General features: G+C 44.0%; 1 protein-coding gene across 1 annotated transcript in view; it reads left to right on the top strand.

Moving 5' to 3' along the window:
- Positions 1–16,555, top strand: part of LOC139057756 (uncharacterized) — a 42,744-nt gene that overhangs the window by 14,065 nt on the left and 12,124 nt on the right. Inside the window, exons 3-5 of the mRNA XM_070536509.1 lie at positions 491–591; positions 8,070–8,147; positions 11,003–11,119. Of these exons, the coding sequence (XP_070392610.1) occupies positions 491–591; positions 8,070–8,147; positions 11,003–11,119 (296 nt within the window). The remainder of the gene's footprint in view (positions 1–490; positions 592–8,069; positions 8,148–11,002; positions 11,120–16,555) is intronic.

Here is a 16,555-nt window from a genome sequence, read left to right as displayed (position 1 = left end):
GAGAAGTTTCTGTGATATTGTGTGAAGTATTTTTACCTAATTGTGATGGTTTCCAATATAATTTTGTCGCTTGCTTTCGTCAATGCCACGTTTTTAGGATTGGCCGTGCAAATAAAAACCCACTTTGCAAAAAAATTCGAGGATACTGATCATAAATGTTTCTAAAAACATAATATAAAATTCCCACAAAAAATTTGATTTCTGAACGTTCACCTCGTCAGTTGAGCTTCCGTTTAGGCTGAGATGCCAGAACTCTGCCTCCGGTAAGTGAAAAATTTACGTTCCACTACCGAATAGCAAAAGGAGCAATTTCAAAACTGTTCCATTCAAATGACGCAATGGTTTAGCGATTTTAGTTTACCAAAGTTTAAATTATTTAGCTAAAGAGTTGATTTATTCAAACGTCGTGTGTTTATATTGTACTAGCTTGATTTTTGAGGGTGTAACCATGTACCCGTAACTCGATTATTTTTTGTATCTTTATTTACAGCGTTCTGCAACCAGCAAGTTGACCAGCGATTTCCATCACCACCATTTCCAGAACAAAGATGCGAATGGAAATATGATATATATGTGAATGGTGCATATATAGTAAGTAACAGAAAACACAGTTCATGAAGCATAAATCAAAATGTTTTTGTGCCCGAAATTATGTCATAGGTTGCGAAGGTTGATTGGGTGACAAAAAAATATTGTTCTTGGCAAAGTGGGGAACTGCGCGTGTTGGTACGTTGTAGTTAGTCCGCTAGACCTGTCAGCTGGCAAGTTAGTCTCGTCGTCAGTTTCATCTGGTCTCTCGTCTGTTACCGGGGGGTTCTTATCCCTCCTCTTTAATTGTTTTGTTTACATTGACACTTATATTTGTACTCGACATTGCAACGGTAAAACAAAGAAACACTGCAAGAAGCCTCACCTATGGTCGGTCCATGCTAGTCTGTGGGATTCTTTATTCGAAGAGTCAGAAGCTGCGGTGGACGTACTCACAAACAATCCATATTAAGACGGAAGCCTTTAATGGCTCATTGTCAAGGTCTTCTGCCGTTAGCAGAAACTGTCACAGTTTCCGGCCTCCTGGTTGGTCTCCTCTGTGTCGTGACGTCACGGTCGCTGGGCACAGGTGTGCGCCTCCTGATTGGGTCACGTGCATGGAGTCACTGTCATCAAGTGCGGGTGTCGGGGTGGTTCGGCGACGCACGGGATGACTAGCCACATGGACACGCGTGGGGGCCGTGTGTTCGATGGTGCGCCCTAACGTCACTATCGTCAGGCGCTTGAGGTGGCCTCCCGATTGGGCGCTGTGTGACTTGACGTCACTGCCGCGAGGCGTGTGTGGCGACCGTCTGTTTAGGTGTAGTGTGGCGGTGGTGGCACTTTACTTTGCGGTGTCGTGTGGGAAGGATGCCCCGTCTCGCCAAACCAGTGTCTCCCAACAGGCGACGCGCGGCCGCCGCTGAAGGCAAGCGGCACTCAAGTGAGCCTGAGCGTATACGTCGCATGCATCAGGGCGGCGTGGCGTGTCCCAAACCACAGAGTTCAGGGATGCGACGGGCCAACGAAAGAGAGGCAATGCGGTTGAAGCGACTTGCTGCAGCTCCGGGTACCAAGGCAAATGAAGCTCGGAAGCACCGTGAACGCCATCTTGCTGCGGCAAGCCCAGCAAGTACAAATCAATCGAGCGAAGTGGATGATTACGATGGCCAACTACACTCTGACACCACCATGAAAGACGTGTCTCCTCCTGATCCACAAAGGGCGCTGCAACAGTTCCAGGCGGCCACAAAACTACTTTAAGAGACAGTTCGTCCAGAATGGCGTTGCAGACATTTAACAAATAAACAAACATTCACATAAAAGTGTACGAGCTGTGTGCCTCCGTGGTGTATCCGATGCAACAAAACGCCATTGGCAATGGCGTGAGGTTTCCGTCATTTCACCGCTTAGTCTCGACAAAGTGTCTTCCGTTTTTTGTCGTCTTCAAGGCACGGCGGAACGATAAGGCTAAATCCTTTCCGCAACTACATTCCGTGGAGCTTCCTACTACCCTAAGAATGCAGTAGTTACAAAATGCACAGAGCTGCTTATCATACACGCACTCTTTCCGTCAGCAAATGTGTTGCGTGGAATGCCGAGTAAACATTCTGAAATTGGTACGAACTGTAGCACAGTTCGATGAAATTTAGCGCCTGCACGGCGGAGGGCTTGATATTATAAAAAAGAGGCGTTTAGAAGTGATTGTAGATGATGTATATGGTGTAGGGCGAAAAGCTACACTCTAAAAACAGTTTGCACCCTTTGGGGTGTATATCTGTCCCACAACAATAATCGTCATCTGCCTTGTTTGCGTTTCCTTTCTTGAAAACTCGGCGCTCGCTACTTTCCTGTCGAGAACGCTGCGTCACACTGATAACGCGCATGCCGTTCGTGACTGGGAAGTACCGGGCTCGCCACGTTAAAGAAAGGAAACGCGGGCAAGACAGATGACGATTATTGTTGTGGGACAAATATACACCCCAAAGGGTGCAACTGTTTTTAGAGTGTAGAGCAGAATTCCCGTGAGGTGCTCAAGGCCAACCAGGCACTAACACCTTTAAAGAGTGATTATTTTAAGGTCTGGGGAAGCACTGTGTTCAGCTGTGGTGGTGGCGCAGTAGTAGCAGCTCTATTGGCCACCTCACCGTCCCGGCCTTTAATTTTTAATTTTTAATATGAAGAGCATTTTTTTGCCTATCTTAGTTGCTTTGAGTTTGTCTGTATGTTTGTCTGTCCGTCGTATTACGCCGACTAAATTGCCGAAGTTAATTACTAGCTCAGGCCACCATGTATAGGCTGCTGGTTGCGATGCCATCGTAGTCCTTCGACGGTCTTCATTCGAGTTCGTGACGTTAATGTCGTAATGCTGTTGTCGTCAGTCCTTCTACCCGCACACAATAGCCCAAATTGTATATTGGTTGCGCCACTAGGTATGGGCTCATGGTGGCGATGTGATCGTGGTCATTGCATGGATGATCGTGGTCATTGCATGGTCCTAATACAGCGGTCATGCATTGCTTCTAACCATTGTTACTGCGTCTTGATCGTTCGAGTGCCGTCATTCCTTCTCCGTAATCTGACTTTCGTCATACTGTTCTCGTTAGCCTGCTGCTATGATGCAGTGGTCCCAGTTGTCTTGTAGCATGGGCCACTAGCCATCTGACCCCGGTCGCGATGCTATCGTGGTCATTGCGTCGTCGTCATTCTAGCTTTGTCGTCCGATACTAGTTATTCTGCAGTCAATGTACCATCGTCGTCACACCATCGTCCTCATGTCTTCGTTGTCAGGCTGTCGTTTTATCATTGTCTTCCCTTCAGTAACATCACCCCATTGTTGTGAAGTTGTCATCCTGCCGCATTTGTCGTTCCATCGACGGCAATCTTCGGCATTGTATGCGCAACATATTGTCGTCGATGAACGTGATAATGCCAGCCTTCTTATGCTGCCACCGCCGATCGCAGGTGCTCGATGACGATCGACGAGCGCCCTATGTGTTGCCTAATCCAAATGCGCATTGGACCAACCGATCTTTCGAACAATCACCAGTTCGCTCCGAGACTGATCGCCGTTCTCGCATCGAACGCCTCCAGTCACGCTCCCCAAGTCACCAATCACTTTCCCCTATGCCTCGACGACCCGTCTCTATAACAAAAATGGAAACTATATGACGCAGTTCCCGAGGCAGAACTGCGCAAGTGTCGACATGCTGACGTCCTCCTCCTTTACCTGCCAATGTCATTGACGTGTTTATCGAAGATGCTGCTACAGTCGCCCTCACCGTAACCGGTGCCGCTATTTCAGTTATGGATTCCACGTTGTCCACTCGCTCCGCAAAATGGCGATGCCTCTGTCTGGATTGTCGCTTCGAACGGCGGGTGCTCAAATCATTTGCCCTACCACTGCTTGCACAGCCCGTGTGACCATACAGGTCGTTTTATACACGATGGAGTTCATATTTCTTTTATCATGCTCCCACGCCATTATTCTATAATGGGATTTCCCTCACGAAACAATGCCATCATCAATTGCACTCGGGCTGAGATTGGACTTTCCCGCCTTGGTGACCTGGCATCTGTCGATGCTCATACTGCCGCTAAAATTGTCGAGAAAGTAGACACCTGCATTCCCCTGTGCTCTTTACCATTCGTACCAGTCTTGTGTAGTACTACATCTGATCGGATGGTCTTCATCATGCCCTCTCATCCCTTTGTTAGCCTTCCTTTGCCCTTTGCAGCACTTGACCTTGCCGCCGGTGTGAGCACGATGCCAATTTACAATCATCTTTCATCGCCGTTATCACTGCTTCGCCGCGAATGCCTTGCTTACGTCGAGTCGGTCGATTCAACACAAATTGTCGCTGTCCTCGACGAAGCGCCTTCATCTCCCGTCCATGAACTGAGTGCCCTCTCCATCCTCGATTCAACATGGACTGGTGTGTTCAGACCATTCGTCTCCGAAGGTCTGACACATTCGCAGCGTTCTCGACCTCTCACAATCCATCAACACTTCCACCCTTCTTTCAAATTTGCGCAAACATCTCTTGGCTCTGCCTCCACAGTCGAGCATCACATCGACACTGGCTCTCCCTCACCGCTGCGACAAAGACCATATCGCGTGTCCGCTGCGAAACGTTGCGTCATTGCAGACCAGGTCGATGACATGCTCCGTCGAGGCGTCATTCAACCTTCACAGAGCCCGTGGGCCTCCCCTGTGATACTCGTCACAAAGAAAGACGGTTCCATCCGCTTCTGTGTTGATCTTCGACATTTGAACAAGATCACGCTAAAGCAGGTCTACACATTACCACGCATGAGTGATGCTCTGGACTGTTTGCAGGAAGCCGAGTTCTTCTCTACGCTGAATTTGTGGTCAGGCTACTGGCAGGTTGTGTTGGCAGAGGCTGACCGCCCAAAAAGTGCCTTTGTCACAACTGATGGCTTATATGAATTCACCGTCATGCCTTTCTGACTTTGCAACGCACTTTCTACGTTCGAAAGAATTGTGGATACTGTTCTGCGTGGCATCAAATGGAAAAATCTGTCTTTTGCTATCTGGACGACATTGTGGTGTTCGCTCCTGATTTCGCAACGCACCGGCTTCGCCTCCAGCACGTACGCATTTGCTTGATCACGCCGGGTTGCAACTTAACCTGAAGAAGTGTCGATTTGCTGTTTGTCAGCTCACAACTTGAAGTCATGTCGTGTCAAAGGAGGGCATTCGCCCGCATCTCAACATGCTACGTGCTGTTACTGCGTCTCCAAAACCTATCACTATGAAAGAGCTACGCAGTTTCATCGGCCTCTGCTCTTACTTCTGGCGATTCGTTCGAAACTATGCGTCCATTATATCGTCACTCACGCAGCTCCTTGGTGGCGGTAGAGATCTCTGATCTTGGTCGCCAGAGTGTGACACCGCCTTCACAACTTTGCGCCGCCTTCTCACGACGCCACCCGTTCTTCGCCATTTTGGCCCTCCAGAGCCAACCGAAACCCATACCGATGTAAGCTGTGTAGGTCTTTGTGCTGTGTTGGCACAGCGTCAACCTGGAAACAGAGAATACGTCATCGCATACACGAGTCGCACGTTAACAAACGTGGAGACCAATTACAGCGTAACAGGAGAGGAGTGTTTATCTATTGTGTATGCGTTTGGCAAGTTTCGCCCATTCTTATACGGCCGATCTATAGACGTAATGAGTGACCACCACGAATATGTTGGTTGTCTACGCAAGAACACGCAGAGGGCCGGCTATTCAAGAACATGACATCCGCGTGGTGTACCGTTCCAGGTGAAAGCACTCTGACGCTGACGCGCTATCCCGATCGCCGCTTCCCCGGGAAAGTCAGTCACGACTCCTCCTGCTGGTGCACATCGTCCTCTCTGGACTTTCACACTATCGCTGCTGCACAGCGTAATGATCTTTCGACTGCCATTTCTGTTCGACCTTCTCTCGGATACATCGAAAGTTCCAGTGTCATTCGAGAGAAGCTGATTTATTGACGCAACTATGCCCCAGAGGGACGCACCTGGTTACTCGTCAATCCGAGAATCTTGCGATCAGAGCTCTGCTGCTCCTTTCACGGCCACGCTCAGTGTGGCTACGTGGGAGTCTTCAAGACCTACGAAAGACTTTGACACCGCTATTACTGGCGGGGAATGTGCAATTTCACCCGAAACTTCGTCCGCTCTTGTCACGAGTGGCAATGTACCCAAACGCCACCGCACAACTCCGCCGGTGAACTCCAGCCTTTACAATGACCATCCCGACTCTTTTATCACGTGGGCATAGATCTCTATGGGCCATTTCCGTTGACTCCAACAGGCAACAGGTGGACAATCGTTGCGGTGGACGCCTTAACACGTTATGCGGAGACCGCTGCTCTGCCAAATGCTATAGTGTAGAAGGTAGCCAATCTCGTACGACGCCGTTTCCTCCTTAGTCATGGAGGTCCACGCCAACTTTTAAGCGACAGAGGTCGCGCCTTCTTATCTGAAGTCATCGAACAACTGCTTGCTGAATGCGCCATTGCTCATCGTAAATGCACTACTTATCACCCACAAATTAACGGTACCACAACATGCATTATTCGAACTCTTGGTGTAATGCTTGCCATGTATGTTGCACCTGATCCCTCTAATTGGGACCTAGTTCTCCTGTTTGTCACCTACGCTTTCAACATCGCGACTCAGGCCACTACCGAATTCTCACCTTGTTACGTTCTTTATGGCCGTCATCTTTCGCACACAATTGACACCATTCTGCCCTACCGGCCGGACCCATCCGAATGCCTGCCGATCTCAGAAGCCACCAGACACGTCGAAGAATGTCGCCAGCTGGCCCGCCGATTACCCGCTGACGACCAGAACCGCCAAAAAGCGGTTCACGACGCCCAGACCACGACTTCGCACGTTTCTTCCGGGCATCCTCGTGTGGTTCTTATTGCCACACCGCATGCCTGGGCTCATTTCAAAACTCCTTCCATAGTACGACGGGCAATACTGCGTCTTCGAGAGAACATCACCAGTTAATTACCTGGTTGAGTCGCAAACGCCACCATCCTACATGAGACGTCCTAACCGCGAAGTCGTTTACGTTCAGCGTCTCAAGCCCTATCATCATTCTACCGCGCTTCCAGAAAACAAAGTCGCCAGGATGGCTCCTTTACTTCTGCGTGGCCATTGTAAAAAAAAAAGAAAAAAAAACGTGAGCGCAGCATCAAGCGCGCGGCAAAGGTTCGAGCTAGGGTACCGTGCTCGGTGCATCCTAGAACCGGATGTCGTTACGAACGTCAATAAATCTCCTTTATAATATATTTATTTGTACAGATGGCTCATCCGTAACAAAGTAGTTCTCCTCATTCAAACGGTTCAGAACTTATGAAAAAGAGGACGATATGACCTATTTCATTAACGTCACTTTCTTGAATGATTCATTCAGAGGTAAGAAAAAAACGAAGGCCGATCACACAAAATTAATAACGTATTTCGGCAGTAAAGGTCTCCTTTGATATATCCTTAGCAGAAGCAATCTGTTAAACAGTTTTCGTAAGACTGAGCACCGAAAACATATTGCGCGCCCGAGCACAGCGCAATGTACTTTGACATACAATGTATAGTCTGTGTAAAGGAGGCGTGCCCATCTTGTCGGAAAATTTGGGAGTGCTACTAGGCGAACATGCCTGGATGTAAACAAACAGCGCAAGTTTTACGCATACTGTAGGATGGGAAGACACACACATGAGCGCTAATTCATTAAGCAATTTTGGGTTTCTTTCGGTCCTGTGGTCTCTGCAATGGCTGTGCTGTTTATTCCTGTTAGTATGTGCACCGACTCGCCCTTATGGGCTACTCTTATGAAGATATTTCTTCTGCACATTGTAAAAGTACCTTCTCGAGTGAGAAATTACGGACGTAGAGGAGAAAACATTAAAACACTCATATGCGAAACAATGAAAACACTCATTGGTGAAAACATTAAAAAAAGTCAGTAATGCTTGTAGTTTTTTTATTCTAACGTCTTATTTTCTCTCTCTTTCAGCCGACATACGTTAATAACTGCACCTGTATTCTGCAGGGTGGTAAACTAGGAATGTATCCAAACGGCATGCATTGCAAAGTATGTATGTGCATTTCTGCAGCATCATGGTCATCTATTTGCAATACATATAAGAATACGCACTTTCTGTTCGACTAATGAACGATGTATTGCACCTGTGTTGTACGAGAAGGATGCATGTATGATATATTTTGTATCCGTGCAAATCTGCGACGCGAACATGTTACGTGAACGTGAACTGCTTTTGTTTGTAGTGCTCAGCGTGGCTGCGTCCTGCTGAGGTTGCATTTCTCTATGTCCTGTTGCTTAAAAGTGCCTGCTGCACAGTCATCCGTGAAGGATATTATTTTCCTTGTATCCTAGTTTGTTTGGGTAGTGCCTAAAATGCCCTGCTCCTAGAAGCACTACTGCATTTGGTTTAACGGGTATGCAGATCTAAGGGTACCGCAGTGCAGATTTTTGTCGAATTGTAGATACTGCCCTGTCATCTTCTCCTGTCAAGATAAAAAGAAATTGGCACTCGAATTTAACCTTTGTTCGCAAAATGATCTTTATTGGAGTTCATATAATGTAGCTCTTTTCAGCTACATGCCTTCATGCCTGGTAATGTTAAAGCAACCAATGCGCTGCGATTGTCGCTGGATGGCTGAACAGGCGGCAGGGTGGTTAGGCGATGCGATAGAAGGACGGATATTCATGCCATCTCCATTCAAAGTTGGTGGTAGCTGATGACACCAAGCTGTCCGTTTGTGGAATGTATGTATGTATGTATGTATGTATGTATGTATGTATGTATGTATGTATGTATGTATGTATGTATGTATGTATGTATGTATGTATGTATGTATGTATGTATGTATGTATGTATGTGTGTGTGTGTGTGTATGTATGTATGTACATATTAGTGTATGTATGCTTTTTTCACGCAAACCTGGATCACATGAGTTAACATCAACGGCTGCTGTGCTAAAGAATATGGGTTCAAATTTACCCTTCGGACCAACTTGAGTAGCTGTGTTAGTGACACTAGATCACCGTTCACATTGCATTTACCATTAAAACATTTCCAATTATTCAGTAAATTTATCTGACATCATGTGCATATAGTTTTACCCGTCAAATAGATGTGTGATCGGAATGCAGACAATTACAAGTTAGAGACACTGATTTTTGTGGCCGCACCACAGAGCGGCTGCGGTTGAGAGGCCGTGTTTAGTGCGCATATTTTTATACGGCCGAGGAACGTGTACAATCGGCGCTATACCCCATCGGTGGTAAGCTGCACTTCCCAGGACTTTTGCTAGCTTCACGTAGTGCGTGTGACGTTTTCTGGGTGAACTTGCTTTGTGACGTTCTCAAAGATTTCTAATTGCATGGTATAAACCGCGCACACAAAAAAAAATGTTTTTTAGATGTCCCTGTGTCTGTTGACCACGTTGTTGTTTCCCGTTTAACTTGCATGGTTCGATACTTACGGGACTCTCCTGTCACAAAGCTGCAAAATATGACTGCCATTAAACAGCCTCAGCAACTTGTGTCAGCGCAGCATTCAGGACACCCTAACCCCGCTCAATCTTCATATAAGAGCCGGTGACCCTCTGCATCTGTTTGTTTCTGTGTCTGATTCGTCGCGCAAATAAAGAAGAAGGAACGACCATATCATTTGCGATTCAGAGCGAGCGGTAGCGAAAAGGGCTGTGGTTATTCACTTAATGCATCACTAAATAATTTTAAAATATCTGGCTCCTTATGCTTAGGGCAGGATTCTACCTCAGTGGTATCACGTCATATCGGGATAGCTTTCCCATCGATACCTTTACCTCTTCATGTATATAAGCAGTAATAATTTAGGTGTATGTGCGTGTGCGTGGGCGGCTTATTTATGATGACGACTGTACAAGATGTTGTGGATGTTCTGCAGCGTCATATTTAGGATACAATACTGGTATTTCAGACAGCATGAACAAATCAATGAATTATTTTATAGGAACGCATCTCGACTTCAGATATGCCAGGGAGCTAAGCAAAAACGTGTGATTGATGTCATAAACCTTCGCTTCTTTTGAAGAGGTTGTGAAGTTGCTCTCTCTCAAGTACGGCAAGGCTCTGGCTCCTGTGACGTGACAGGAGAGGATCACAGGCATGTATAGGGCGGATTCGAGCTCCTACAAAGGAATAAGACTGTTGAGTAGATTGAAAATATAGGGTAATTATATATTGTATTTATTATTTTCTTGTATGCTTGATAACAAGGAGGCATAAATATGTGGTTAGGCTTTTCCATGAAATCTACGTTAAGCGACGCATTGCCACCGCAAAGAAGTGTTTGATAAAGTACAAACACCTTAAATTGTTTTACGAGCACCTTAGGGGTTGCTTTCTGAACCATTGGTATGTGACCGTGACATTCACGAACCATTACACGTAGACCTCGCGTCCAGCAGCGGAATGTTATAGCCATTGAGAGACCCCGGCGCATCGGGTGCTAAGGGATACTGGGCCTCCATCCTAGCTGCTGGAATGTCCTTGATTTAGGCGAAATGTCAACAACTTGTTGAAGCTTCGTTGACTTTTGACAAATGTGGGTGATTGAAGTGAAATGGTGTGCATATGTCTCCTACTGCAAATGAATATCATACTTCGATACCAAAAAATATTGAGTATGCTTGATGAAGCACTCCACTGCTGCACACAAAGTTGCAGGCTCAATCCCGTCCTCGGCGTTTGCATTCCGGTAAGTGCTTAATGGAGCTACGCTCATGTACGTTGCAATTTGTGCATGTTAGGACACCAAGGTTGACGAAATTAAGCGGAATTTTTCTAATACGACGTCCCTCATAGCCGGTTATGCACCGTCGGAATGCATAACACCATACGATACATTATTGTAAATTTTTTCTGTGGCACCGCTTTAGATGGTGGCCGTTGGATACGACGGAGAATACGCCAATAGAGGAGGAAAGTGTCAAGATGGCATGTGTACTCTACCCAACGTACCACATGGATGCGCAGGAGTGTTGCCTCCGCAGAAGGTAAGATATAAAAGTCGCAAATTAGTGTGTGTTTGTGCGTGTGTGTGTGTTGACGGATTGTTTGGGTATCCTGTTGTACTTACAGGGCCTTCAAATTTGAACTCTCTGTAGCTTAAGTAGACGTGGTGAAAATGCTATTGTATCTCAGCAAGGGTTAATGTTACAGCTGCTTATGCACTTCGGAGTGCAATATTTTGATAACCATTCAGAAAATTGTTAAAATGCTGATGACATGATTCTATTGTTATTTGATCAATAAAGAAAGAACATTCAAAAGTAATTTCATTTTTATATGCACTTATAGCGGTTGTTGCTAGTTACGCGTTATGAAATGCGACGTCGAATGCGTTACATTTGCATTCATAAGCAGGAATATCAACAGATGGAAGGATGCCACATAAGACGTTGCTTTCGCGGGGGAAAGAGCCAGCGAGCACTGATTTGGTCAGCCAAGACCACGAACAAAGTCGCAGTCAGCTTCACACGGCGTTTGGACCGGCAAGTCTCTACGGGTACGACATGGTTTATGGGGAACGGTGGTCACACTGTAGGCGACTGTCACCTTTGCATGCAGAATCAGCGTGCCGAAAGTGAAATTTGTTTATTATATTGAAACACAAACTTCTCTTTAGGAATCAGCTACAAAATAACGTGGTTATCGAATGCGCATGTTTTCAAATGTCTAACATAAACATAGCGTATTGGCAAAGTTAGGTTGAGTAAAAAAACCATTTTCTTTTGCGCGTATCACATGCCCCCATAGCTCATAAACCATGTCTACGTGCAGCATGTGTTGATTTCATACTACTGGTAAAAACACGTGTTGTACCAAAACTGTCACACACGCACGCGCACACACACACACACGCAAACACACACAAACATATATATATATATATATATATATATATATATATATATATATATATATATATATATATATATATATATATATATGTATGCGCGCACGCGTGAGTGAGCGCGTGTATTTTGTGTAAGCGCGTATGTGGAAAAAAGTAGCTTTAATAAAGGGAAGGCACAAATAAAAGCTTTTGTTCGCCTCCCATGCGCGCAGGAATTTCTTGCCAAAATTTGCTGCGAAACGTATTTTTGTCGATCATTTATTAGTCCGCTCTTTTTCACAATGATAAAAGGCAATGAAAGGTATCGTCCAGTATGGCGTCTTGAACCTTATGGTGCTGAATTTTGCGTGCAAATGTAACATAATCTGCCTATGCGTCTTCATGGTCGAACCACCGATGCACCCTTGAAGATTACAGGCGCACGTCTACTTTAGAAGGACCATTTTAATTTTCAATAACGGGGGATTCGTTAAAAACAGAAGATACAGGTTGTATATTACACTGGAGGGCACCCAAAGTTAAAGGCTGCACTGGTACCCTCAACAAAAAACACAGAGTTAATACATTAGAAGCAGCATAACTGCTATTATAGAATGCAAATGAATAAAAAGATAAATTCGAACAGAATTATAATTCTGAAGTAAAGATGCAAGTAACAAATTTTACATATAAGAGTGCAGATTGAAAACACAATACCTTATTTATTTATTTATTTCACAATACTGCAGGCCGATTGGCCTAAGCCAGAGGGGCATGAACACGCAAATCATAACAGCACGTACATGTAGAAAAAATTGGAAAAAATTACATTGCATGTGACATACAACAGAATAAATAATTTAAAGCTGACAGAGCTGAAACGAAAGCAATGAACATTGAAATTTCTCACAAGAAATTTGTCTCCTTTCAGTGAAGAAACAAATTTTGAAAGGCCTGTTCCACGTCAGGAGAGCGAAAAACCGATTTAGGAAGCGCGTTATAATCAGCTATTGTTTGAGGGAAGAAACTGTGCCTAAAGTGAGTTTGTTTTAGCTAATATGGGCTGTAATGAATGTTCCCTATAATGGCGGGTCGTTCGAGTAGTGCAGTGCCTGAGGAATGAGGGGGGGGAGCAATGCTAAGCTTTCGTGACAAAATTTTATGATGGAAAGAAATGCGGTTCAGTTTTCTACGTGTACTAAGCAACAGGATATTATTGTCCTTCATAAGCTGTGTTGGCGAGTCTGACTTTCTGTATTTATGAAAAATGAAACCTACTGCCTTTCTCTGAACTACCTCTAATTGATAGATGTCTTTCTTATTGTGAGGGTCCCAAATTACGGAGGAGTATTCAAGTTTGGGCCTAATTAAAGTTTTACAAGCCAAGAGCTTAATATGGCAAGGAGTGTGTTTTAATTTTTGTCTCAAGAAACAGAGCTTCGAGAATGCAGTTGAAAAGATCTCAGAGATATGAGTGCCCCAGGTTAATCGGTTGTCAAGATATATTCCTAGATATTTATACTGTGAGACCTCGCCCATGTGGCCATTGTGGAGGCAATATTGGTAACAGCTAACATTTCTGTTTCGCGTAACTCGGGAAAGCACACTCTTATCCATGTTTAAATCCATATTCTGTTCTTCACACCAGTGACATATTTTAAGCAAAGATTCTTGGAGCAATTGATGGTCTTCTAGTGATGCTATTTCTTTAATTACAACGCAGGCTTCTGCGAACATTCTTATTGACACTGATCGTGGAATTATATTTACTAAATCATTTATATATATTAAAACAGCAAAGGTCCTAACACATTACCTTGAGGAACACAGGAAGTAACAACAAGCGATTCAGAAAGGGCGCCATTCACATCAAGAGACTGCGTTCTACCACTTAAGTATGCTCTGACCCATTCTACAAGATACAGCGGCAAACCAATCAACTGCAATTTCTAAAGAAGCTTTGAATGCGGTACCTTGTCAAAAGCTATCGCCATAAGCAGAAAAATAGCATCGATCTGCCCCGAGTTATCCAGTATTCTGAGAAAGTCATGAACCGTCGTACTTAGTTGAGTAGTGGTTGACATGCCGTTCCTGAATCCACGCTACACAATAAAAGGGATTATAAATAAAAATCGCTCAATGTACTGCAATATATATCGTTTAAGTAAAGATTTTGAAGATGCCAATGACGATAAATTTATAGTTAGATAAATTAGTCTATTCTTTTATTGTTGTATATGCTTAAATCATTTTTCTATAAATAATGTGAGGTCTGGGAGTAAAATGTTTTTATAGCAAATCTCGCAGCATTACTATATTTAAGCATGTTAAGTATAACAGATATATTTTAACTGGTTTCTTACTAAGTTACAGAAAAGAATAAGCAAGTTAAAACAAAATATTTGATCCACTGAAATAATCTGGCTATCACGGCGGAAATAGTCTACACACGTGTAGTTCGAAGTCCTAGGGATCATGCGAATTGCTCGCATTTGAGTGAGCTGAACCGGTAAAATGTGACATTTGTACGCGCTTTCCCAAGTATCCATCCCACAGTGAATTCGGCTATGTGTAAAGGCAAAATGCAATGACCAGGTAGTGTGTTCAGAAAAATATGGTCGTGTTTTGCTGAGTGCTCTGATAGCAAATGCAGTCTTGCATTTGAAGTGACGAATGTGGCTGTGAACCTGAAGGTTGATACGTATTTGTGCAAGTAAAATGCTACAGACTCAGCGATAGTGATATGATGAGATCCAACAGGTAAACATTTAGTGTTAGGTATGTGGCTCTGTAGGGATCTGAAAACAATGTACTTAGTTTGGGTTAAGGTACAATTCATTAGCAGAAAACCAGCGACAACTTTGTATTAAAACAGTATTTAGTTTCAGAGTTAAAGAAGTAAAGCAAGAATCAGATGTTGTTACAGCAAAGACATCAGCATGTAAAACGACATGAATATCTACTTATGGCTTAGGCACGTCATTAACACAGATCCTAAAGACCAGTGCACCTAGAATACTGCCCTGAGACACGCATTGCTTAAATGCCTTAATGTGAGAACAGCCCCCACAGCTAAATATTTGTTGCCTGTTCAGTAAATACGACTTTCCAAATTTTAATGGAGGGCCATGATAGACCTACTGAAATAAAAAGTATAGAAGGGACTACATATCCAGGATCAATAGCATTTATTAAAACTTCCCAAATAAAAAATGGTCAGGCTTGTTGCTCATATGGATTGAAGGGTAGTTAATATATTCAACTGATTTTTCTAATTTCTTAAACGCACTCCCAAAAGATCTATAAATTTACTAATGACTTGAATAATAGAATAATAACCGTAATTAGATAAGACATGTTTCTCAACGTTCTTAAAAACACGAATTACTTTTGCTTTCTTAGAAAAACTACGAAGAGCGCCGGTCTAGAAAATTAAGTTTATGGAGTCATCTAATGTGTCGCAGGCAAGGTGACTCCCTAATTTATGATGACGAACGAATAAATTATGTAATCTAGGGCCAGTGTGCTAACATCAGTGTTCCAAGACCAGAGGGTGCAAAGAATGTCAGTTTCCACCAATGGAAACTGACATTTGCAACGTTTAACGCCCAAACCTCTCGAGTGAGGCTAGCTTAGCAGGACTCTTTGAGGAATTGTCAGACATCGTTTGGGATATCATCGGCATTACTGAGGTTAGAAGAACTGGTGACGCTTTTGCATTGCTGAATAACGGGCATGTCCTCTTCTATAGACGTCTCCTAGATAAGAAGCATTTGGGGTAGGATTCCTAGCTCATAAGGAAATAGCGGGTGACATTTACAAATTCTACAGCATTATTAAGAGGGTAGCTGTAGTCGTAATCCACCTTATAAGAGGTATAGAATAAAGGAAGTGCAAGTCTACGCTCCACCATCCAGTCACGATGATGAGGAAGTAGATCAGTTTTATGAAGATGTTCAATTAGCGAAGACAAAAATGCAAACTCCGTATAGTCTAATAATCGGCGACTTCAATGCAAAAGTGGGGAAAAATCAGGCTGGGGAGAAAGCAATTGACAACTACGGCGTCGATTCTAGGAACGCTAGAGATGAGATGCTGGTAGAATTCGCAGAAAGGAATAAGCTTTGAATAGTGAACACAGTTTTCAAAAAGCGTAGCAACAGAAAGTGGACCTGGAAAATCCCTAATGGTGCAACAAGAAATGAAATTGACTTCATATTTCTACTCATGGCAGCAAAGTGCAGGAAGTAGAAGTGATAGGCAGGGTAAAGTGCACTGATCATAGGTTAGTGGGGCTAAGATTCACCTCAATTTAAGAGAGAAAGAACAAACTTGGTCAAGAAGAAACAATTTAACCTTGAGGCAGTAAGGGTAAAAGCAGACAAATTCAGGCTGGCGTTTTCAAACAAATATGTAGCCTTAGAACAGAGAGATAATGATGACATAAAGCAATGAATGAAACCGTAACTTGGTTGGCTTTAGAGGCAGCAATTGAAGTGGAAGGCAAGGCACGAAGGCAACCAGTAGGCACGCTCTCCCAAGTAACAAATGACCTGATAAAGAAACGACGAAAAATGAAAGTGTCCAACTCAAG

Source organism: Dermacentor albipictus, chromosome 3, assembly GCF_038994185.2.
Source record: "Dermacentor albipictus isolate Rhodes 1998 colony chromosome 3, USDA_Dalb.pri_finalv2, whole genome shotgun sequence".
NCBI lineage: Eukaryota > Metazoa > Arthropoda > Arachnida > Ixodida > Ixodidae > Dermacentor > Dermacentor albipictus.
Note: the sequence above shows the minus strand (reverse complement) of the source record. Positions and strands in the feature narration are given on the sequence as shown.